The 26,747-nt window shown below is 42.9% G+C and overlaps 1 protein-coding gene across 2 annotated transcripts in view; it reads right to left on the bottom strand.

Moving 5' to 3' along the window:
• The window catches only part of LOC139544883 (AT-rich interactive domain-containing protein 3A-like), a 288,432-nt gene that overhangs the window by 12,114 nt on the left and 249,571 nt on the right, over positions 1-26,747 (bottom strand). For both annotated transcript variants that reach the window (XM_071352046.1, XM_071352047.1), the window contains 3 exons: positions 6,023-6,206; positions 2,340-2,584; positions 203-487 (listed from right to left, as the gene is read on the bottom strand). In XM_071352046.1, the coding sequence (XP_071208147.1) occupies positions 203-487; positions 2,340-2,584; positions 6,023-6,206 (714 nt within the window). The remainder of the gene's footprint in view (positions 1-202; positions 488-2,339; positions 2,585-6,022; positions 6,207-26,747) is intronic.

Genomic DNA, 26,747 nt, shown 5'->3' with positions numbered 1-26,747 from the left:
CAGACACGCATAAGTCCACATTAATAAGGTAACTGTATTGATTTGTCTCACCTCAGGACATAATAACAGATAAACACATTTTTAGTAACTGTGTCCAAAATGGCACCCAAGTAGTGCACTGTATGGAGAATAGGGTGTCATTCCAGACACAGCTGATATTCAGAATAGCAACATTAGTAACTTTAGCGTTGGTTTATCTCACCTCTCATCCGCTCAGCTCGGTTGTTGATCTTGATGTTCATGGGAAGCTGTGTTGCCATGGCGAGGAGGTTCTGCTGCACCGCGTGCTGCATGAGTCTCTGTTGCTCCTCGGCCATCACCATCTTCTCCGGCGGCTCCCCGCTCTCCAGCTTCTCCCTCAGCTGCTCCAACGCTGCAGCCTGTACCGCTGCAGCCGCCTGAGCTGCCACGGCTTGGGGGTGACCTCCCAGAGACATGGGCATCCCCCCCACACGACCCGACAGACAACCCGCCATCAGACCATCCTCTGGGTTAAAATAGAGAGAAGAATTCATTGATTTATTTTTACCAGGTTAGTCTAATTGAGATTAAAAATCACTTTTTCAAGAGAGAGTTTTAAAGAAGAATAGTTTATAGTTTATTGTCCATTTTCTTTCTTTCGGATCTTGGGAAATGCGTCTTTTGCTTTGAACCAAATCCCTGAGAAAAAAGTTGGGCGTTCTGTAGGCATTTATATGCTCAGGAAGTTCTTATGGTTGTCAGTACAGATGTTTTCTCAGGCAGTGGTCAATACTCTGTCATAAAATGTCCGGTTTGATATTCAAACCTTGTGGGAAATTACAGCATCAAATTATGAGAGGAGATTTTTATTTTTTACAAGGAAATCAAAATTCCTGAGCATTGTGTCTTCACTCCATCCTGTGTCATTAAATTCAACAGTCAGGTCATGGACACACACGTCTTTCAAATCAGTGAGCAACAAACAACACCGTCCCTATAGTAGCCTGGGTGCCAGTCTGATGCAGGAGTGAATCCTACACAACGCCGTCCCTATAGTAGCCTGGGTGCCAGTCTGATGCAGGAGTGAATCCTACACAACACCGTCCCTATAGTAGCCTGGGTGCCAGTCTGATACAGGAATAGTGGAGGGTAGAAAGTTTTAAGTTCCTCGGCGTACACATCACGGACAAACTGAAATGGTCCACCCACACAGACAGCGTTGTGAAGAAGGCGCAGTAGCGCCTTTTCAACCTCAGGAGGCTGAAGAAATTTGGCTTGTCACCAAAAACACTCACTAACTTTTACAGATGCACAATCGAGAGCATCCTGTCGGGCTGTATCACCGCCTGGTACGGCAACTGCTCTGCCCATAACTGTACGGCTCTCCAGAGGGTAGTGAGGTCTGCACAACGCATCACCGGGGGCAAACTACCTGCCCTCCAGGACACCTACACCACCCGATGTCACAGGAAGGCCAAAAAGATCATCAAGGACAACAACCACCCGAGCCACTGCCTGTTCACCCCGCTATCATTCAGAAGGCGAGGTCAGTACAGGTGCATCAGAGCAGGGACCGAGAGACTGAAAAACAGCTTCTATCTCAAGGCCATCAGACTGTTAAACAGCCATCACTAACATTGAGTGGCTGCTGCCAACATACTGACTCAACTCTCTAGCCACTTTAATAATGGAAAAATGTATGTAATAAATGTATCACTAGTCACTTTAAACTATGCCACTTTTATATGTTTACATACCCTACATTACTCATCTCATATGTATATGTAACAGTTTAACTTTAGTACCGTCCCCTCGCCCCGACACGGGCGCGAACCAGGGACCCTCTGCACACATCAACAACGGTCACCCACGAAGCGTCGTTACCCATCGCTCCACAAAGGCCGCGGCCCTTGCAGAGCAAGGAGCAACACTACTTCTAGGTTTCAGAGCAAGTGACGTAACTGATTGAAACGCTACTAGCGCGCACCCGCTAACTAGCTAGCCATTTCACATCCGTTACATATATACTGTACTCGATACCATCTACTGCATCTTGCCTATGCCGTTCGGCCATCACTCATTCATATATTTTTTTATGTACATATTTTTACGTACATTATTCATTCCTTTACACTTGTGTGTATAAGGTAGTTGTTGTGAAATTGTTAGGTTAGATTACTTGTTAGATATTACTGCATTGTCGGAACTAGAAGCACAAGCATTTCGCTACACTCGCATTAACATCTGCTAACCATGTGTATGTGACAAATAACATTTTATTTTATTTTATTTTGAATGAATCTTACACAACACCGTCCCTATGGTAGCCACAACTGCAGCACGGCAGCTTCTTCCTGGTCACATGACATGTGTCTCACCTTTCTTGATGTTGTGTCCCTGGGTCACATGTGCTCCATTGAGGGTGGACATGGCCAGGTGAGGCATGCTCATCTTGGGGGAGGAGACGATGGAGGTTGTCCCCATTGGAGAGTAGTTAAAGATGGCCGACCCGTAGCTCTGACGACGTCCCTCGCGGCGGTTACTGTCGATAGCTGCCTGGAGCTCTCCGGGGGAGCTCAGACCTCTCTTTTCACATTCGTACGGGTAGAGGTACTTCATATACCTGTAGGAAGGGATCGGGGAACAGGACATTTCACAATGTTTTATTGAAGGAGAAGTTTTACACCAAGAGGCTGCCATAATGCTTGTGTCATCCTGGATGTCAACATTATGTAATTTATTACAACAGCCAACCTATAAAACATTCAGGGCTCTATTTTTAGCTGGTGTTAAGCCAGCTCAATTGTCAAATACATTCTCGTTTACAATTTCGACCTGTTAAGGCCAGCACTCCTCTATTTTCAAACCCAAATCTTCAGGTTTGGTAATTTACACGTCTTATCTGAGTTTGTTTGCACTGAGATGGGACCAGTTTTATGTGAGCTTGCACTGAGAGAATTTGGAAATATCTGAAGTGTGTCCTTAAAAACGTGAGCCAAAGTGCCATTTTCAGTATGAACTGCTGGGGATATTTTAGAGCAACTGAAAGCTGGTCTTAGCGGTAAAAATGTGTATTGTATTTATTCTGGATCTAACGGGGATCCATAATCAATACAAATGTTACTGCTAAGACCAGCTTTCGGTTGTTCTTAAATGGGGTCCAGCTAAATTAAGGCAGTTTATACCGTTTTAAAAACATCACAACAGATTTCAACAGTTGATAGTGTTTCACGTCTTCCAAAATTACAATGCTTGTCTTTCATAATTTGGTAAGATATACTTGGATGTGTAGTGTCACGTCCCTGACCAAGGTCCTTCTCCACCGATTGCTCAGTTTGGCCGAGTGGCCAGCTCTAGGAAGAGTCTTGGTGGTTCCAACCTTCTTCCATTTAAGAGTAATGGAGAACACTGTGTTCTTGGGGACCTTCAAAGCTACAGACGTCTTTTTGGTCTGTGCCTTGACACAATCCTCTCTCGGAACTCTACGTACAATTCCTTTGACTTCATGGCTTGCTTTTTGCTCTGACGTGCACTGTCAAATGTGGGACCCTGTAGACAGGTATGTGCCTTTACAAATCATGTCCAATCAATTGAATTTACCACAGGTAAATTAGGTAAATTGTAGAAACATCTCAAGGATGATCAATGGAAACAGGATGCACCTGAGCTCAATTTCGAGTCTCATAGCAAAGGGTCTGAATACTTATGTAAATAAGGTATTTCTGTTTTTTATTTTTAATACATTTGCAATTTTTTAAATAAAAAACCTGTTTTCACTTTGTCATTATGTGATATTGTGTGTAGATTGATTAAGGGGGGGGGGGGGGGGGGGGGGTCTATTTAATCAATTTTAGAATAAGGCTGTAACATAACAAAATGTGGAAAAAGTCAAGGGGTCTGAATACTTTCCGAATGCACTGTATATCAACAGGCTTTCTTCTGTTCTGCACTTCATTGCGGTCAGGACAGTACAGTTAACCCTCTTCTCCGACTCTATCATTATCATGCATTATCCAGGCCGTAATGGTAGTAATGTAGTCAACATCGTAGCAGAATAATGAATGTTATTGTGCCTACGAAGTGTCTGCTAAAACATAATTACAGTACTGCACAGCAGTGGTGATAGAATGTGTGTTTCTAAGAATAACAACAGGATGGGTGTTAGAGAGAAGTCCAGACCTTACGTAACATTATGGTGTATTAGGAATCAACTGTAGTATTAATACAGACACAGATCTAACCATAGATCTAATCATATATCTAGTCATATATAACATCATATATCTAGTCATATATAACATCATACTGTATATCTAGTCATATATATAATCATACTGTATATCTAGTCATATATAACATCATATATCTAGTCATATATAACAACATATATCTAGTCATATATAACATCATATATCTAATCATATATAACATCATACTGTATATCTAGTCATATATAACATCATATATCTAGTCATATATAACAACATATATCTAGTCATATATAACATCATATATCTAATCATATATAACATCATACTGTATATCTAGTCATATATAACATCATATATCTAGTCATATATAACATCATACTGTATATCTAGTCATATATATAATCATACTGTATATCTAGTCATATATAACATCATATATCTAATCATATATAACATCATACTGTATATCTAGTCATATATATAATCATACTGTATATCTAGTCATATATAACATCATATATCTAATCATATATAACATCATACTGTATATCTAGTCATATATCTCATATAACACTTGTGGTCCCTGCACCACTACTGGTGTAGAGACTCTTAGCTCTCTGAGACCCCCTGCACCACCACTGGTGTAGAGACTCTTAGCTCTCTGAGACCCCCTGCACCACCACTACTGGTGTAGAGACTCTTAGCTCTCTGAGACCCCCTGCACCACCACTGGTGTAGAGACTCTTAGCTCTCTGAGACCCCCTGCACCCCTACTGGTGTAGAGACTCTTAGCTCTCTGAGACCCCCTGCACCCCTACTGGTGTAGAGACTCTTAGCTCTCTGAGACCCCCTGCACCACCACTACTGGTGTAGAGACTCTTAGCTCTCTGAGACCTCCTGCACCACTACTGGTGTAGAGACTCTTAGCTCTCTGAGACCCCCTGCACCACCACTACTGGTGTAGAGACTCTTAGCTCTCTGAGACCCCCTGCACCACCACTACTGGTGTAGAGACTCTTAGCTCTCTGAGACCCCCTGCACCACCACTACTGGTGTAGAGACTCTTAGCTCTCTGAGACCCCCTGCACCACTACTGGTGTAGAGACTCTTAGCTCTCTGAGACCCCCTGCACCACCACTACTGGTGTAGAGACTCTTAGCTCGCTGAGACCCCCTGCACCACTACTGGTGTAGAGACTCTTAGCTCTCTGAGACCCCCTGCACCACCACTACTGGTGTAGAGACTCTTAGCTCTCTGAGACCCCCTGCACCACTACTGGTGTAGAGACTCTTAGCTCTCTGAGACACCCTGCACCACCACTACTGGTGTAGAGACTCTTAGCTCTCTGAGACCTCCTGCACCACTACTGGTGTAGAGACTCTTAGCTCTCTGAGACCCCCTGCACCACCACTACTGGTGTAGAGAATCTTAGCTCTCTGAGACCCCCTGCACCACTACTGGTGTAGAGACTCTTAGCTCTCTGAGACCCCCTGCACCACCACTACTGGTGTAGAGACTCTTAGCTCTCTGAGACCCCCTGCACCACTACTGGTGTAGAGACTCTTAGCTCTCTGAGACCCCCTGCACCACCACTACTGGTGTAGAGACTCTTAGCTCTCTGAGACCCCCTGCACCACCACTACTGGTGTAGAGACTCTTAGCTCTCTGAGACCCCCTGCACCACTACTGGTGTAGAGACTCTTAGCTCTCTGAGACCCCCTGCACCACCACTACTGGTGTAGAGACTCTTAGCTCTCTGAGACCCCCTGCACCACTACTGGTGTAGAGTCAAGTGATATGCGATGGCCCTACAGGTTATCAGGTTATTTATCGCCAGCAGTGTCACTCACTGTGTTCGCAGGGTGAACGCTGCGCTGGTGATGGAGGTAGGGAGGTTGAGGCCTTTGGTGATCTCACGCCATATTTTCTTATTGATGACCTCCACTAAGCCGCCTTTTTCTGTGACCAGCTTGTAGAGCGTGTACAGATCCAACACCTGCTTGGCCATGATTGGAATACGATTCACTGGAGTCCCTGTAGAGACAAAACATAATATCCACAATCAATGCTATTAACTTCAGTCCATCGATAGAGAGGGTTTCCTCGCTAGCTGTGGCTTATAAAGCCAATTTATCTGGAAGCAGTCCAATAGCTGACAGCTTGGTTAACAAAACATATTACTTTTTTGAAAAACTCCCCCTTGACTTTTTATACAGCGTTTTATTAAAGGGGCAATCTGTGTTTGCTGAATATATATTTTGACATTTAAATTATCGATAGATACCCACTGATTCTTGAAGAATATAACTTATAAATGCCTCAGGATCTTAGTTCAACTGTTGTACCTAGGGTTGCAAAGCTACCGGTGGTTTATCAAAGTTACCGGAATCTTCAGTAATTTTGGTAATTAACAGAAAATCAATGGCAATCAATAACTTTAATACAATTAATTAATATATAGTATTCATTTTGTATATCTGTGTCCATATTGTCGTTGAGTTTCTAGTAGATAGACCATATGGTTCAAGAGAAAATTATCTAATTAATTAAAAAATATATCTATCATTAACGGGATTATTTTTAATTAACTGCGCAACTATTTTCACAACTACCACCAGTTTCACGGAAAAACATTGACAACAGATACATACTGACATAAACTAGGTTTCCATCCGATTCGCAACAGATTTTCATGAGAATATTCATAAAAATAATATGCGCATTTTTCCCCTCCAGAAATGTTTCCATCAAATTGACTCGTTGCAGATAAACGACTGTGCGTGATGACGCGGTGCACATAAAAATACATTTTGCGGTTTAAATTACCATGTACTGAATAAAAAAATCCAAGTTAAATTGGGTTCCATCACATTTTCAACTCTACTGATGGTTTTCTCGCAAAAAAATGTAGCATTATACTGTGTAACGACGGTGCCGACACCGGTATTGGCACATGCGCTCTAGCCAAAGGTGCACGTGTACAATACCTGTTGGCTAGAGCGCGTTTAGCCTACATGATGAGTATATTAGGAACTAAAGAGCGACATTATTTGTATTTGTTAAATGCAACCAAGCGTCGATGATCATGTCACCCGGAATAAGACCCTCGGATATGTATTGGAAAGGACACATCAAAATCATCATTTTGCACTTTCACATGTTAAATTCATCATAAATGATTTAATCTGTAGGATAATAAACGGCATGCTTTCCCGAGTCGTGACTCCAAATTTACTTGGATATGATGGTTATTATATCAACATTTGCGTTTCCACCGACATTTTTCGCATAATTAAAGTCTCTATGCCAGTAAAATACAAGTCGGATAAAAAAATTACAGGCCTGATGGAAATAGAACATTTTTCTATAAACTTTCCAAAAGTCGAAAAAACTAAATACTGTAACGACCCATACGCTAGACAAGGTGGGATCTTTTTGTGTTGGTAAAATCATTGCGGGAAATGTCGATGGAAACGCTTGTATGCGCAAAAATGTATATAATAACCAATATATCGAAGTACATTTGGAGTCACACAATGACACGTTGTGGAGTCCTCCCACTACGACTCATCAGGAAAGCGAACAGTTTATTATGCCGCGTTCAAAACAACTGAGAACTCAGAACTTGGAAAACCTCCGACTTCCATCTTCAATGCGTTCAAGACAACTGGGAATTCGAACAGAACGAACTCCGACTGACAAATCCAACTCAGAATTCCAAGTCGGGAACTCTGGCCTCTTTCTAGACCTCCGAGTTACCGACCTGACGATCACTGGCATCATCATTAGACCTCGTTTTTATCCGACTTCCCAGTTGTCTTGATAGCACCATTAGGCTACAGATTAAATAAATGATGATGAACGTCACAGGGTGGTAAACGTGAAAGGTGATGAGCTTGATGCTCATTTCCAAGTAAATATCGAGGGTCTTATTCTGGTAACATGATAATCGATGCTTGCCTGCGTATGAAATAATAAATAAAAATCGTGCCTTTTTTGTCCATAATAATCTCATCGTGTACTGTAGGCTATACATGCGCTCCAGCCAGATGTGCGCAGTTACTGCTGTTGTCTAGAGCGCATGTGTCAATACCAGAGTGGGAACACACTGTATGATGCAAAACCATCAGTAGAGTTGAACATGTGATGGAACCCATTTAACTTGTATTTTTTTAATTCGGTACATCTCAATTTAACTGCAAAATTTATTTTTATGTGCACTACATCATCACGCACATATTTTTTTAAATCTGAAACAAGTCAATTTGATTGTAACACATCTCTTGTGGGAAAATGCACATATTGTGTTAATGCGGATTTTAGAATATTGACATGGAAATCTGTCGCCAAAAGATCCCACCTTGTCTAGCGTATTTTGTTTTGTTGACATTTGTAAAGTTTACCGGGAAAAAAATGATGTCATGACATTTTTTTATCCTCACTACTTTACTGGCATAAAAAGGTTGGATGGAAAGCTGGTTACAGTAAAAGAAAAAAGAAAAATCTTTAAATAAAATATATATAAAATATATTTTACGCTGGAACCCTCATATTAAACACTAATGGTATTCACTAAATGTACAGTTTGTATTTAGGATAATGTTTTATAGCTTGCCATTCTGTTTTATTAGAAAGTCATCTCATTTGAAGATTTTGAAGATTTTACATAGGTTAAATCCTGAGATTACAGACTAGTACTAAAACACTTGAAGTAGGCATTCTAGAGTTAAGTCAACAAGTTACTATATCATTGTGTTTACTTGATAGCTACCTACACAAATAGCTAGCTAGGACAAAGTGTTAATAAGATTTTAAAAATTTAAAAGCAATACAAATAAAAGGCCACAGAGATTAATTACAGACACCTGTGATCATTTGAAGCAGAGGGACAGAGATTATTACAGACACCTGTGATCATTTGAAGCAGAGGGCCAGAGATTAATTACAGACACCTGTGATCATCTGAAGCAGGGGGCCAGAGATTATTACAGATACCTGTGATCAATAGAAGCAGAGGGACAGAGATTATTAGAGATACCTGTGATCAATAGAAGCAGGGGGACAGAGATTAATTACAGATACCTGTGATCATCTGAAGCAGAGGGACAGGGATTATTAGAGATACCGGGTGATCAATAGAAGCAGGGGGACAGAGATTAATTACAGATACCTGTGATCATCTGAAGCAGAGGGACAGAGATTATTACAGATACCTGTGATCATCTGAAGCAGAGGGACAGAGATTATTACAGATACCTGTGATCATCTGAAGCAGAGGGCCAGGGATTATTACAGATACCTGTGATCATCTGAAGCAGAGGGACAGAGATTATTACAGACACCTGTGATCATCTGAAGCAGAGACCAGAGAATATTACAGACACCTGTGATCATCTGAAGCAGAGGGACAGAGATTATTACAGACACCTGTGATCATCTGAAGTACCCTAAAGGGCCACCAAATCCTTTGTAATAGATTTCATAAAATCTTAGAAATATACCACAATTCTAGTATTTTACTTGTAAACTTTGAAAGTTTCCAGTAATATACCCTCTCTTTGCAACCCTTGACCTACCCCATCAGGACTCTATATGCTTGTTTTACTGTTGTCCGTAAATAAGGCATGGCAAGCCTCAAAGCATGGTTTGGGGTGCAGCAGTTAGCCTAGCCAGTTAGCCTAGCCAGGTAGCCTAGTGGTTAGAGCGTTGGACTTGTAACCGGAAGGTTGCAAGATCAAATCCCCGAGGTAAAAAACTGTCGATCTGCCCCTGAACAAGGCAGTTAACCCACTGTTCCTAGGCAGTCATTGAAAATAATAATTTGTTCTTTACTGACTTTAAAAAAATTAAAAATGGTTAGAACTATAATGTTGACATCATGGATGGTCAGTCCATTGATTCCCTAGCTCTGTCTGCTAATTAGAGTGTGATATCATTTCTCCAGCCCCGTCCCTCAGCTGTTAACCAAAATAAAGGAGTGAGCGCTTTATTATAGTTTCAACTGCAAAACTGCCCCTTTAATGCCTCCTCTATGTTATATAAATACTGCCAATTTAATGCCCCCTCTATGTTATATAAATACTGCCCCTTTAATGCCCCCTCTATGTTATATAAATACTGTCCCTTTAATGCATCCTCTATGTTATATAAATACTGCCCCTTTAATGCATAGTCTATGTGATATAAATACTGCCCCTTTAATGCCTCCTCTATGCTATATAAATACTGTCCCTTTAATGCCTCCTCTATGTTATATAAATACTGCCCCTTTAATGCATAGTCTATGTGATATAAATACTGCCCCTTTAATGCCTCCTCTATGCTATATAAATACTGTCCCTTTAATGCCTCCTCTATGTTATATAAATACTGCCCCTTTAATGCCTCCTCTATATTATATAAACACTGCCCCTTTAATGCATCCTCTATGTTATATAAATACTGCCCCTTTAATGCCTCCTCTATGTTATATAAATACTGCCCCTTTAATGCCTCCTCTATGTTATATAAACACTGCCCCTTTAATGCCCCCTCTATGTTATATAAATACTGCCCCTTCACTGCCCCCTCTATGTTATATAAATACTGCCCCTTTAATGCCTCCTCTATATTATATAAATACTGCCCCTTTAATGCCTCCTCTATGTTATATAAATACTGCCCCTATAATGCCCCCTCTATGTTATATAAATACTGCCCCTTCACTGCCCCCTCTATGTTATATAAATACTGCCCCTTTAATGCCTCCTCTATGTTATATAAAACATGCCCCTTTAATGCCTCCTCTATGTTATATAAATACTGCCCCTTTAATGCCTCCTCTATATTATATAAATACTGCCCCTTTAATGCCTCCTCTATGTTATATAAATACTGCCCCTTTAATGCCTCCTCTATGTTATTATTGTACATGTAGAATTAAAAACACACCTTTAGCTAGGAAATTAACATTGCTTTAAACATTCAACTTCTTTTTAAAGAAGCAATCACTGTTCAACCCTAACCCCAACCCAAACCTTCATTCCACTCTGGTCTTAACCCTGCTAACCTAACCCTGACCCTAACCTTCATTCCACTCAGGTCTTAACCCTGCTAACCTAACCCTGACCCTAACCTTCATTCCACTCTGGTCTTAACCCTGCTAACCTAACCCTGACCCTAACCTTCATTCCACTCAGGTCTTAACCCTGCTAACCTAACCCTGACCCTAACCTTCATTCCACTCAGGTCTTAACCCTGCTAACCTAACCCTGACCCTAACCTTCATTCCACTCAGGTCTTAACCCTGCTAACCTAACCCTGACCCTAACCTTCATTCCACTCAGGTCTTAACCCTGCTAACCTAACCCTGACCCTAACCTTCATTCCACTCTGGTCTTAACCCTGCTAACCTAACCCTGACCCTAACCTTCATTCCACTCTGGTCTTAACCCTGCTAACCTAACCCTGACCCTAACCTTCATTCCACTCAGGTCTTAACCCTGCTAACCTAACCCCGACCCAAACCTTCATTCCACTCAGGTCTTAACCCTGCTAACCTAACCTAACCCCGACCCCAACCTTCATTCCACTCTGGTCTTAACCCTGCTAACCTAACCCTGACCCTAACCTTCATTCCACTCAGGTCTTAACCCTGCTAACCTAACCCCGACCCAAACCTTCATTCCACTCAGGTCTTAACCCTGCTAACCTAACCCCGACCCTAACCTTCATTCCACTCTGGTCTTAACCCTGCTAACCTAACCCTGACCCTAACCTTCATTCCACTCAGGTCTTAACCCTGCTAACCTAACCCTGACCCTAACCTTCATTCCACTCTGGTCTTAACCCTGCTAACCTAACCCTGACCCTAACCTTCATTCCACTCAGGTCTTAACCCTGCTAACCTAACCCTGACCCTAACCTTCATTCCACTCAGGTCTTAACCCTGCTAACCTAACCCCGACCCAAACCTTCATTCCACTCTGGTCTTAACCCTGCTAACCTAACCCTGACCCTAACCTTCATTCCACTCAGGTCTTAACCCTGCTAACCTAACCCCGACCCAAACCTTCATTCCACTCAGGTCTTAACCCTGCTAACCTAACCCCGACCCAAACCTTCATTCCACTCAGGTCTTAACCCTGCTAACCTAACCCTGACCCTAACCTTCATTCCACTCAGGTCTTAATTAGCAGATAATAATTTGTACTATGCAGTTTAAAGGGTCGGCCGTAAAGAGGGAAGGGTCGGCCCTTTGTGAGCAGCCTGACCTTGAGATAATTAACCTGTATTTTGCTGATAGAGTTCCATTGTACCCATCGAGTTTACCATATAATGGCAATCAATACCTGCAGAAATATAGTGCAAACAGCAGCAAGCAACGCAGGGCCATACACCGGAGGAGAGGAGAGGGGGAGGAGAGGGGGTGGAGAGAGGGAGGAGAGGGGGAGGAGAGGAGGTGAAGTATCGTCTGAGGCGGTAAAAACACATAAATTAAGGCTGGTAATTATGGGATGGCTTGGCTGGCAGCAGAACCGACTGAGGAGAGAGACAACATTAAAACTAGAGATTTATCCTGTCTCTCCGACCAGGACAATACTGGCCATTATATCTAAAGTAGCACCACCCAAAGCTCATCTATCGCCGTTTCCAACTCCACACTAAACTGTCTATATATCACGGCTGTATGGTGGCGTCCTGGCTGTCTGGTGAAAGTGGTCTCAGGAGGAGTGGGGTGATTCTAAATAATTAAAGAGACTTCTCAAAGGTTAACGGACGTACTTTGAGTTCTCTCATAATTAAGATTGAGATACTTGATTGACTGTAGTGTAACAATCAGCCTGGTGTTACTACAGTTAAGAGGTGTTTATTGAGTGTTTTTTTTTTTTTACAGTGTCACAATGCAGAACGTACAGTACAGTAGGCTAATACTAGGGACACATGACAGTAATGAGAAGATAAACATAAAAGAAAAAAAAACCTTTAATACACCCTCACGAAGACATACTGTTACTCCATCCCATTCTCACTGGTGATAATGCACAGTCGTTACCTTGATCTATAAAACTATTATTTATCCGGATCCACAATGGCCGACCCAAACGAGCGCCGGGCAATAAATAAAAAAGACCTGGTACCAGAAAGCCTTTGTCTGTTAGAATCTGACCCAACCAAGACAGGCCTCTTAAAACCAGATTTATGTGCTTTCAATACCCGGCGTGATGTATTCGTCTCTCCCGATTCCCTGAAAGGGATATGAAGAATAAAAGAGGAGAGGAGGAGAGGACAGTCTTTTGTCAGCAGGGACGATCCGATCAGCTCATGGATCACGTTGACAATGAGGAATGGCGGGCATGAGGAAAAACACCTCGTATACGACTCCTCTAACGGACTAACGACGGCACGGCAGTCCTCTAGTTAATCACTCACTTGCTAAAAGATTGCAGTGTGTAATTGGAGCTTGCGGAGGGAAATCGGGACTTAGTAGAGCAGAGTAATCGTCATCTTTGCGCTCGGCTTTCGTCGCTGATGCGTTCAGTTCGCACCTTTGCAGCAGGCCGGTAATGGAACTGAGGGAGTTTCTCCTCTTCACTGACTTGGCTCTTTTAACCTGTGAAATGAAGGATTAATGTAATGCAGCTAGCAGGAAAACAACTGTTTATCTACATGTGGACAGCCCATCTAATTGGAATGACGCTTCAGTAGTTTCTTACATTTAGATTTTACTGTTGTTCATTTAGCAGACGCTCTTATCCAGAGGGATTTACAATCAGTGAAAACAGCTGACTGGGTTAGGGAGGGCCCATAAGGCATGAACCTAGAATACAGTATGAACCTAGAATACAGTAAGAACTAGAATACAGCATGAAGCTAGAATACAGCATGGACCTAGAATACAGTAAGAACCTAGAATACAGCATGAACCTAGAATACAGTAAGAACCTAGAATACAGCATGAACCTAGAATACATTATGAACCTAGAATACAGTAAGAACTAGAATACAGCATGAACCTAGAATACAGTATGCACCTAGAATACAGTATGAACCTAGAATAGAACTCTATTGTACAGCCGAACATGGAAACGTCTCTCTCTCTCTCTCTCTCTCTCTCTCTCTCTCTCTCTCTCTCTCTCTCTCTCTCTCTCTCTCTCTCTCTCTCTCTCTGTCTCTCTCTCTGTCTCTCTGTCTCTCTCTGTCTCTGTCTCTCTCTCTGTCTCTCTCTCTGTCTCTCTCTCTGTCTCTGTCTCTCTCTCTGTCTCTGTCTCTCTGTCTCTGTCTCTGTCTCTGTCTCTGTCTCTGTCTCTGTCTCTCTGTCTCTCTCTGTCTCTCTCTGTCTCTCTCTGTCTCGCTGTCTCTCTCTGTCTCTGTCTCTCTCCCTGTCTCTGTCTCTGTCTCTGTCTCTGTCTCTGAAGTTGTACCACCTATAGTTTCCAGGAGGATATTTAGTGTTGTGGCAATAGAAGCCTGGAACCATTCTTTAAAGCTTAGCTGTCTTCTCTTCTGTCCCTTAGTATTCCAGATAATTACACTAGCTGGGACAAAAATTGACTGACTTATTCAACAGAAAGTGCTGATGGTGGTTTCTGGGGCGGTAATCAATTAATACCCACAACCCCCAACTGCCTGGAGGAGAAAGACAGCCCATCACACAGGATATTTATCAGTACACAAAAGACAGTAACACCACCATTGTTTTGTCTGCTTTTGATGAGAGCAGCTCAAAACACCATCACTCATTGGACCAGACACGAGGTCCAGGAGACTGAGATACAGGAGACTGAGGTTCAGGAGACTGAGGTACAGGAGACTGAGGTTCAGGAGACTGAGGTACAGTAGACTGAGGTACAGGAGACTGAGATACAGGAGACTGAGGTACAGGAGACTGAGGTTCAGGAGACTGAGGTTCAGGAGACTGAGGTACAGGAGACTGAGGTACAGGAGACTGTGGTACAGGAGACTGAGGTACAGGAGACTGAGATACAGGAGACTGAGGTTCAGGTGACTGAGGTTCAGGAGACTGAGGTCCAGGAGACTGAGGTACAGGAGACTGAGGTTCAATAGACTGAGGTACAGGAGACTGAGGTTCAGGAGACTGAGGTACAGGAGACTGAGATACAGGAGACTGAGGTACAGGAGACTGAGGTTCAGGAGACTGAGGTACAGGAGACTGAGGTACAGGAGACTGAGATACAGGAGGCTGAGGTACAGGATGCTGAGGTACAGGAGACTGAGGTACAGGAGACTGAGGTTCAGGAGACTGAGGTACAGGAGACTGAGGTACAGGAGACTGAGATACAGGAGACTGAGGTACAGGAGACTGAGGTTCAGGAGACTGAGGTACAGGAGACTGAGGCACAGGAGACTGTGGTACAGGAGACTGAGGTACAGGAGACTGAGGTTCAGGAGACTGAGGTACAGGAGACTGAGGTACAGGAGATTGAGGTCCAGGAGACTGAGATCCAGGAGACTGAGATCCAGGAGACTGAGATCCAGGAGACTGAGATCCAGGAGACTGAGATCCAGGAGACTGAGGTACAGGAGACTGAGGTCCAGGAGGCTGAGGTACAGGAGACTGAGGTACTGAAGACTGAGTTACAGGAGACTGAGGTACAGGAGACTGAGGTACAGGAGACTGAGGTACAGGAGACTGAGGTACAGGAGACTGAGGTTCAGGAGACTGAGGTACAGGAGACTGAGATACAGGAGACTGAGGTCCAGGAGACTGAGGTACAGGGCCAGGCACAAAGCTAAGGATTCGATAAAATGTCGGCGGGAGAAATGGAAGCAGTTTTACAGGCGCCCAACCAATTATGCTGTTATGTGAGGATTTTGTGTTATTTGTAACTTATTTTGAACATAATGTTTCTTCCACCGTATCTTACGGCAAAAAATAGCTTCTGGATATCAGGACAGCGATCACTCACCTCGGATTAGACAAAGATTTTTTCTTCAATAAGCAGGACACACAGGACATACTCCATACTACCACCACAGACAGATGCTGGCACTGAGACCGCACTCAGTCAGCTGTATAAGGAAATAAGCAAACAGGAAACCGCTCACCCAGAGGCGGCGTTCCTAGTGGCCAGAGACGTTAATGCAGGCAAACTAAAATCAGTTCTACCTAATTTCTATCAACATGTTAAATATGCAACCAGAGGGAAAAAAAATTCTAGATCCCCTTTACTCCACACACAGAAACGTGTATAAAGCGCTCCCTCGCCCTCCATTTGGCAAATCCGACCACAACTCTATCCTCCTGATTCCTGCTTACAAGCAAAAATTAAAGCAGGAAGCACCAGTGACTCTGACTATAAAAAAGTGGTCAGATGAAGCAGATACTAAACTACAGGACTGATTTGCTATCACAGACTGGAACATGTTCCGCGATTCTTCCGATGGCATTGAGGAGTACACCACATCAGTCACTGGCTTTATCAATAAGTGAATCGGGGACGTCGTCCCCACAGTGACTGTACGTACATACCCCAACCAGAAGCCATGGATTACAGGCAACATTCTCATCGAGCTAAAGGGTAGAGCTGCGGGACTAACCTGGAAGCTTACAAGAAATCCCATTATGCCCTGCGACGAACCATCAAACAGGCAAAGCGTCAATAGAGGGCTAAGATTGAATTGTACTACACCGGCTCCGATGCTCGTCTTATGTGGCAGGGCTTGCAAACTATTACAGACGACAAAGGGAAGCACCGCCGTGAGCTGCCCAGTGACACGAGCCTACCAGACGAGCTATATCACTTCTATGCTCGCTTCGAGGCAAGCAACACTGAGGCATGCATGAGAGCATCAGCTGTTCCGGACGACTGTGTGATCACATTCTCCGTAGCCGACGTGAGTAAGACCTTTAAACAGGTCAACATACACAAGGCTGTGGGGCCAGACGGATTACCAGGACGTGTGCTCCGAGCATGTGCTGACCAACTGGCAGCTGTCTTCACTGACATTTTCAACATGTCCCTGATTGAGTCTGTAATACCAACATGTTTCAAGCAGACCACCATAGTCCCTGTGCCCAAGAACGCCAAGGTAACCTGACTGGCGACCCGTAGCACTTACGTCTGTAGCCATGAAGTTCTTTGAAAGTCTGGTAATGGCTCACATTAACACCATTAACTGGTGCGTGCTCAGTCCCCTCCTGTACTCCCTGTTCGCCTACGACTGCGTGACCAGGCACGACTCCAATACCATCATTAAGTTTGTAGACGACGCAACAGTGGTAGGCCTGATCAACGACGAGACAGCCTATAGGGAGGAGGTCAGAGACCTGGCCGGGTGGTGCCAGAATAACAACCTATCCCTAGACTGTTCTCTCTACTACCGCATGGCAAGCGGTACCGGAGCGCCAAGTCTAGGACCAAAAGGCTTCTTAACAGTTTTTACCCCCAAGCCATAAGACTCCTGAACAGGTAATCAAATGGCTACCCGGACTATTTGCATTGTGTGCCCCCCCCAACCCCTCTTTTACGCTGCTGCTACTCTATTTATCATATATGCATAGTCACTTTAACCATACCTACATGTACATACTACCTCAATCAGCCCGACTAACAGGTGCCTGTATATAGCCTTGCTACTGTTATAGCTTCGCTACTGTATATAGCTTCGCTACTGTATATAGCCTCGCTACTGTATATAGCCTCGCTACTGTTATAGCTTCGCTACTGTATATAGCTTCGCTACTGTATATAGCCTCGCTACTGTTATAGCTTCCCTACTGTATATAGCCTCGCTACTGTTATAGCTTAGCTACTGTATATAGTTTCGCTACTGTTATAGCTTAGCTACTGTATATAGTTTCGCTACTGTTATAGCTTCGCTACTGTATATAGCTTCGCTACTGTTATAGCTTCGCTACTGTATATAGCCTCGCTACTGTTATAGCTTAGCTACTGTATATAGTTTCGCTACTGTTATAGCTTTGCTACTGTATATAGCTTCGCTACTGTTATAGCTTAGCTACTGTATATAGCCTCGCTACTGTTATAGCTTAGCTACTGTATATAGCCTCGCTACTGTTATAGCTTAGCTACTGTATATAGTTTCGCTACTGTATATAGCTTCGCTACTGTATATAGCCCCGCTACTGTTATTTTTCACTTTTTTACAGTTGTTTTTATTTCTTTACTTATCTATTATTCACCTAATACCTTTTTTTTTTTTTACAAAAAATTGCAGTTTTGGTTAGAGCCTGTAAGTAAGCATTTCACTGTAAGGTCTACCTACACCTGTTGTGTTCGGCGAACGTGACGAATAAACTTTGATTTGATTTATTGTCTTCTGTCTGTTTCATCAAGGATGAGTATTTGAATGAGGACTGGATTCAATGATTCAAGAATTCAATAGACTACTTTTGTTCTGAATAAAACTATAAGAACAACAGTGAACTATTCATTGGTGTTCAACGTCGTAACAAACCTTTTCAGCCTCCCAAATGAAACGAATGCCTGATGTTCTCCTACAGACTACAGCAGACCAATCATGCACAATACAATTGGGCAAGCTTATATATTGGGTTCTGGATGGGGAACAACAGTTGAACTAAGCTCACAAGACATTTCTAAGTTCTATTGTTCAAGAATCAATTGCTATATATCACTAAAGTAAAAGACCCCAAAAATGATGTACCAATCCCAGATTTTCAAGTAGAACTAATGCCAGACATTTTCCTATAGACTACAGCAGACCAATCATGTTCTCCTATAGACAACAGCAGACCAATCATGTTCTCCTATAGACTACAGCAGACCAATCATGTTCTCCTATAGACTACAGCAGACCAATCATGTTCTCCTACAGACTACAGCAGACCAATCATGTTCTCCTACAGACTACAGCAGACCAATCACGTTCTCCTACAGACTACAGCAGACCAATCACGTTCTCCTACAGACTACAGCAGACCAATCATGTTCTCCTATAGACTACAGCAGACCAATCACGTTCTCCTACAGACTACAGCAGACCAATCACGTTCTCCTACAGACTACAGCAGACCAATCACGTTCTCCTACAGACTACAGCAGACCAATCACGTTCTCCTACAGACTACAGCAGACCAATCACGTTCTCCTACAGACTACAGCAGACCAATCACGTTCTCCTACAGACTACAGCAGACCAATCACGTTCTCCTACAAACTACAGCAGACCAATCACGTTCTCCTACAGACTACAGCAGACCAATCACGTTCTCCTACAGACTACAGCAGACCAATCACGTTCTCCTACAGACTACAGCAGACCAATCACGTTCTCCTATAGACTACAGCAGACCAATCAATCATGCACAATACAAATGGTCATGAAATTAGGGCATTAACCGACTATTTACCCCCCACCCCCCACCCACACTTCTAAAACCAAAGTTGTGCCCCCTGAGTAGTACCCAGATGGATATGTCAGCTCTGTGTACTACTCCAATCAAATGTATTCACTCAAAAATAGAGTTTTGGCGACGAGATACAGATCCACATCAGTCTTAATGTCGTGTGTGAAAACAGAGGTATTGTCTGAACCTAGAGGCTTAAATCCCTGTTTTCTACAGAGGCTGGAATCCCTGTTTTCTATAGAGGCTGGAATCCCTGTTTTCTATAGAGGCTGGAATCCCTGTTTTCTATAGGGGCTGGAATCCCTGTTTTCTACAGAGGCTGGAATCCCTGTTTTCTATAGAGGATGGAGCCCTGTTTTCTATAGAGGCTGGAATCCCTGTTTTCTATAGAGGCTGGAATCCCTTTTTTCTATAGGGGCTGGAATCCCTGTTTTCTATAGAGGCTGGAATCCCTGTTTTCTATAGAGGCTGGAATCCCTGTTTTCTATAGAGGATGGAGCCCTGTTTTCTATAGAGGCTGGAATCCCTGTTTTCTATAGAGGCTGGAATCCCTGTTTTCTATAGAGGCTGGAATCCCTGTTTTCTGCCAAGATTCCCTATTTAGCTGCTTATGTGTCAGCAATTGCAACACACACACACACACACACACACACACACACACACACACACACACACACACACACACACACACACACACACACACACACACACACACACACACACACACACACACACACACACACACACACACACAACGTTAGGTCTGCCTGAGTAGTGAGCAGTGATCTGCTGGTCAGCATATTTTCTATGAAAGGAGATCCCACCATCTCAGAGTTTCTCCTCAGTGACCAACCGGTGTCGTTTCCTTTGGCCGCTCGTGATTAACGATGTTAGGGCCAGGGTACACCGCAGAGGTCACGACCCCAGGTCTCAAGGCCACGCCGGCAGGGATGGTGCTGGGCCATCATAATTCATTTTCAGGCTGGACCGCAGCGGGAGACCGCAGCGGGAGACCGCAGCAGGGTGAAGGAAAGTTTAAGCTGACATTTCATGTGAGTTTTAGTGCATTTTAGTGAGTTTTAGTGAGTTTTAGTGCGTTTTAGTGAGTTTTAGTGCGTTTTAGTGAGTTGTAGTGCGTTTTAGTGAGTTTTAGTGCGTTTTAGTGAGTTTTAGTGCGTTTTTAGTGCGTATTGGATTGTAATGAATGAAATGTCACGTTTACAGCTTCATGCCTGACTTGACTGGAAGTTCAAAACTACTGGAGGCCCTTCGAAAGTTTTTACAAACTACTGCATTTAAATCCAGACAAAACATTACATTGAGCACATTCTTATAAATAAGTCGTTATATACAGGTCAACGCCAAAATGGGATACAAAGTATATTGTAAGCATGTGTGGTTCCTAGGTTAATTAAGCAATTAACATCCCATTATGCTTAGGGTATTGTATAAAAATAAAAATGCCCAGTTGTCAATTATTTTGGCTACCGTGGGTAGAAGAAGATATTTCAGTGTGTGTGTGTGTGTGTGTGTGTGTGTGTGTGTGTGTGTGTGTGTGTGTGTGTGTGTGTGTGTGTGTGTGTGTGTGTGTGTGTGTGTGTGTGTGTGTGTGTGTGTGTGTGTGTGTGTGTGTGTGTGTCAGTCACTAGATCTCAACCCAATTGAACAGTTATAGGCGATTCTGGAGTGGCTCCTGAGACAACGTTTTGCACCACAATCAACAAAACACCAAAATTATGGAATTTCTTGTGGAAGAATTAGAAATGATATATTCTAATATAAGTCACGTGTCCAGGGTTTCAGGTGTAATTACAGTGAAGCTCTTAAACTCCAAACTCCAACAATGTAGGTCAAAATGAAAATAAAACAATGACATGTAATCAGGGATGCAACTTTGGTTTTAGAAGAGAGAAGAGGCAGGGGGTCCTCGCTCAGAATTTGTTGGGGCATCCAAAGCTAATTTCCTGCATTTCTACTAGGGCTGTCCCCGACAAAAAAAATATCTTGGTCCACCAAGATTAGTCTTTTAAACTAGCTACATAATTAATAGCTACAATCGATTGTTCGAAAGTTTTATAAGTGTATTTTTCCATATTTACAGTCGTGGCCAAAAGTTTTGAGAATGACACAAATATAAATTTTCACAAAGTCTGCTGCCTCAGTTTGTATGATGGCAATTTGCATATACTCCAGAATGGTATGAAGAGTGATCAGATTAATTGCAATTAATTGCAAAGTCCCTCTTTGCCATGCAAATGAACTGAATCCCCCAAAAACATTTACACTGCTTTTCAGCCCTGCCACAAAAGGATCAGCTGACATCATGTCAGTGATTATCTAATTAACACAGGTGTGAGTGTTGACGAGGACAAGGCTGGAGATCACTCTGTCATGCTGATTGAGTTCGAATAACAGACTGGAAGCTTCAAAAGGAGGGTGGTGCTTGGCATCATTGTTCTTTCTCTGTCAACCATGGTTACCTGCAAGGAAACACGTGCCGTCATCATTGCTTTGCACAAAAAGGGCTTCACAGGCAAGGATATTACTGCCAGTAAGATTGCACCTAAATCAACCATTTATCGGATCGTCAAGAACTTCAAGGAGAGCAGTTCAATTGTTGTGAAGAAGGCTTCAGGGCGCCCAAGAAAATCCAGCAAGCGCCAGGACCGTCTCCTAAAGTTGATTCAGCTGCGGGATCGGGGCACCACCAGTACAGAGCTTGCTCAGGAATGGCAGCAGGCAGGTGTGAGTGCATCTGTACGCACAGTGAGGCAAAGACTTTTGGAGGAAGGCCTGGTGTCAAGAAGGGCAGCAAAGAAGCCACTTCTCTCTAGGAAAAACATCAGGGACAGACTGATATCCTGCAAAAGGTACAGGGATTGGACTACTGAGGACTGGGGTAAAGTCATTTTCTCTGATGAATCCCCTTTCCAATTGTTTGGGGCATCCGGAAAAAAAGCTTGTCCGGAGAAGACAAGGTGAGCGCTAACATCAGTCCTGTGTCGTGCTGAGTGAAGTTGCTCAACTGCATGTAATAAAAAAGAATATAAATAATATACAATAAAATATCTGCATATTGACACTGTAACAATAGTAAATGTCCATTGGGGTGGCGGGGTGCAAGAGAGGGACAGGGGAGGGGGAGGGGGCTGGAGCCCCTGTTTATCTTCTTGGCCTTAATACAACACCTGGTGCGTCTGGCTGAGACTAGGTATCCCCCTTTTAATAGTGTTATAGCTGTGGTAATACCATTATAACTGACTAGGTATCCCCCTTTTAATAGTGTTATAGCTGTGGTAATACCATTATAACTGACTAGGTATCCCCCTTTTAATAGTGTTATAGCTGTGGTAATACCATTATAACTGACTAGGTATCCCCCTTTCCCTTTTAATAGTGTTATAGCTGTGGTAATACCATTATAACTGACGAGGTATCCCCCTTTTAATAGTGTTATAGCTGTGGTAATACCATTATAACTGACTAGGTATCCCCCTTTTAATAGTGTTATAGCTGTGGTAATACCATTATAACTGACTAGGTATCCCCCTTTTAATAGTGTTATAGCTGTGGTAATACCATTATAACTGACTAGGTATCCCCCTTTCCCTTTTAATAGTGTTATAGCTGTGGTAATATCATTATAACTGACTAGGTATCCCCCTTTTAATAGTGTTATAGCTGTGGTAATACCATTATAACTGACTAGGTATCCCCCTTTCCCTTTTAATAGTGTTATAGCTGTGGTAATACCATTATAACTGACTAGGTATCCCCCTTTTAATAGTGTTATAGCTGTGGTAATACCATTATAACTGACTAGGTATCCCCCTTTTAATAGTGTTATAGCTGTGGTAATACCATTATAACTGACTAGGTATCCCCCTTTCCCTTTTAATAGTGTTATAGCTGTGGTAATACCATTATAACTGACTAGGTATCCCCCTTTCCCTTTTAATAGTGTTATAGCTGTGGTAATACCATTATAACTGACTAGGTATCCCCCTTTTAATAGTGTTATAGCTGTGGTAATACCATTATAACTGACTAGGTATCCCCCTTTTAATAGTGTTATAGCTGTGGTAATACCATTATAACTGACTAGGTATCCCCCTTTTAATAGTGTTATAGCTGTGGTAATACCATTATAACTGACTAGGTATCCCCCTTTTAATAGTGTTATAGCTGTGGTAATACCATTATAACTGACTAGGTATCCCCCTTTTAATAGTGTTATAGCTGTGGTAATACCATTATAACTGACTAGGTATCCCCCTTTTAATAGTGTTATAGCTGTGGTAATACCATTATAACTGACTAAGTATCCCCCTTTTAATAGTGTTATAGCTGTGGTAATACCATTATAACTGACTAGGTATCCCCCTTTTAATAGTGTTATAGCTGTGGTAATACCATTATAACTGACTAGGTATCCCCCTTTCCCTTTTAATAGTGTTATAGCTGTGGTAATACCATTATAACTGACTAGGTATCCCCCTTTTAATAGTGTTATAGCTGTGGTAATACCATTATAACTGACTAGGTATCCCCCTTTTAATAGTGTTATAGCTGTGGTAATACCATTATAACTGACGAGGTATCCCCTTTCCCTTTTAATAGTGTTATAGCTGTGGTAATACCATTATAACTGACTAGGTATCCCCCTTTCCCTTTTAATAGTGTTATAGCTGTGGTAATACCATTATAACTGACTAGGTATCCCACTTTCCCTTTTAATAGTGTTATAGCTGTGGTAATACCATTATAACTGACTAGGTATCCCCCTTTTAATAGTGTTATAGCTGTGGTAATACCATTATAACTGACTAGGTATCCCCCTTTTAATAGTGTTATAGCTGTGGTAATACCATTATAACTGACTAGGTATCCCCCTTTTAATAGTGTTATAGCTGTGGTAATACCATTATAACTGACGAGGTATCCCCCTTTTAATAGTGTTATAGCTGTGGTAATACCATTATAACTGACTAGCTATCCCCCTTTCCCTTTCCCTTCATTTGAAGGTCTTGGCACCTCTCCGTTTTGAACTGTTTCGTTCCACATTTGATCCGGTACTCTCCTGGCATAAAACACATTTTCACTGTTTGCAATGTAAAAATGATAATAAAAGCAATCAGACTAATTCAAGTGGACTCCTCTGTAATTCTCCTGGCTGACCCCTAACAAATGTAAAGAGAAAACGTGCCTGATAAGTGATTTGTGTCGTGCCGGGCTACATTTATGATTTGTGCAACATTGTAGCCTATTATAGACAAATACATGGCCATTGCTGAGGTGAGAGAGAGAAGCGCACCTGTATCTCACACAAGAATGAGATTCACTTTCTATGATCTGTGTGTCTCTCTCTCTCTCTCTCTCTCTCTCTCTCTCTCTCTCTCTCTCTCTCTCTCTCTCTCTCTCTCTCTCTCTCTCTCTCTCTCTCTCTCTCTGATAGCATTGATCCATCGTTGATCTTCATCCATTTTTTCATAACCGCGCAAAGGGTTCTGGAGGTGCGGCAGCAACCCCCTAATAAATTGATATAAATTTGCTAAAGATTTACTGCTGTCTGTTAAGAAATACATTAACTCATTCTGAATACTACGCTATAATTTAGCCACAGATCATCAATAGTTTATTTTATTTAAAAAAAAATGTTCCTAACTGTGGTTTGTGTAGGCCAATCACGAGGCAGGATCGCGTGGCAAATTTGCCAGTGAACAGCATGCAGCCAAAACAAGCCTTTCGAAATATTTTAAAATACAATCGCTGGAAAAAATTGTCACGCCTGCTCCCGCTGTCTGGCGCTTGAGGGCGCCAGGCTACCCATCAGCACGCACACCTGTCACCGTCGTTACGCGCATCAGCGCTTCATTGGACTCCTCTGGATTTCAGCACTTTATTGATTGCCTCCTCTATATCTGTCTGTTCCTCAGTTTGATCCCCGTGTCAGCATTAATGTCGTCACATATCCCTTGTTCAGGCGCTGTTCATGTTTTCTTTTCTGTCTGTTGATTCATTACATTTTCACTCCCTGTACTTGCTTCTCGTCTTCCGCCGTCTGTCCTCACAGAATGCCGACACCAATATTGGAAGCATCAGGGATTTAAAAAATCGGTGACGTCGGGTCCGATACTGCTGCCGATGGAACAAGGGATGCCTCAGCTGGCTCGTCAGGCTTCCATGCCTTAGCCGGCAGGTCGGGCTCCCATTCGTCAGCCGGCTCGTCGGGCTAGCCCAGGTGGGACGCCGGATAGCACCCCTAGAGAGGGGTTACTGTCACGCCTGCTCCCGCTCCCCCTCTCTGGCGCTCGAGGGAGCCAGGCTGCCCATCAGTACGCACACCTGTCACCATCGTTATGTATGTCAGCGCTTCATTGAACTCGTCTGGACTCCATCACCTCATTGATTGCCTCCTCTATATCTGTCTAATTCTCAGTTTGAGGAATTGACTTGCTTCTCGTCTCCCAGCGTCTGTCCTCACAAAAATACAGGTTGGAAAGCAAATGGATCCTGCTGAAAAGAGAACACTAATCTCTCTATAGGTTATACACTTCCAAATAGGCCTATCAGAGATAAGCTTTTGGCACAAGTGCATCGGCCAACGCCAGTGAGTGAGCTGAGCGTCATTGGGTGAGTCAGTGAAACTGGAAACTATTTCTTTCAGGACTATAATTTCCTCTTCATATTGTACAATATGTGTGTCTCCTCTAACACCACACACACCGAGGCCGAGGCTATTGATGGATTCAAGACAAGGTGTTTGTTTTTATTGATCTCAGTTTGTGTCAAAGTAGTCTGTCATTTCAATCATTTGTAAGGTATTAAAATATAGTCTGCTAAAGTCCCCGAGGCTACAAAATATTTTCCCCATGTGTGTAACTTCTGTAAGTACCTCTTAATCTACTGATCTATGCCAAACGCATGATAATACATGCGATGCTTTATTATAATTATTATATCAAAAATAAAAATAAATCATGCATTCTGGTACCTCAGAGCACCCCGGGTCACCCCCCCTCTCGGGCTCACTGTTTGTTCTAGCACCTCTAAATGTCCTACGTCGTCCCTGTCTGTAGAGCCTTGCCGTCTGCGGCAGTCGATTTGCCGTAACAGACCGTGATGCAGTCCAACAGTATGCTCTCAATAATGCTCCTGTGGAACACTGTGAGAGCCCTCTGGGACATGCCGAATTTCTGCCAACTTCCTGAAGTTGAACAGTAGCTCTTGTGCTTTCTTCA

The sequence above is a fragment of the Salvelinus alpinus genome, chromosome 19 (genome assembly GCF_045679555.1).
Source record: "Salvelinus alpinus chromosome 19, SLU_Salpinus.1, whole genome shotgun sequence".
Taxonomy (NCBI): domain Eukaryota; kingdom Metazoa; phylum Chordata; class Actinopteri; order Salmoniformes; family Salmonidae; genus Salvelinus; species Salvelinus alpinus.
The sequence above is the reverse complement of the archived record's forward strand: the minus strand, read 5'-3'. Positions and strand labels throughout refer to the sequence as shown.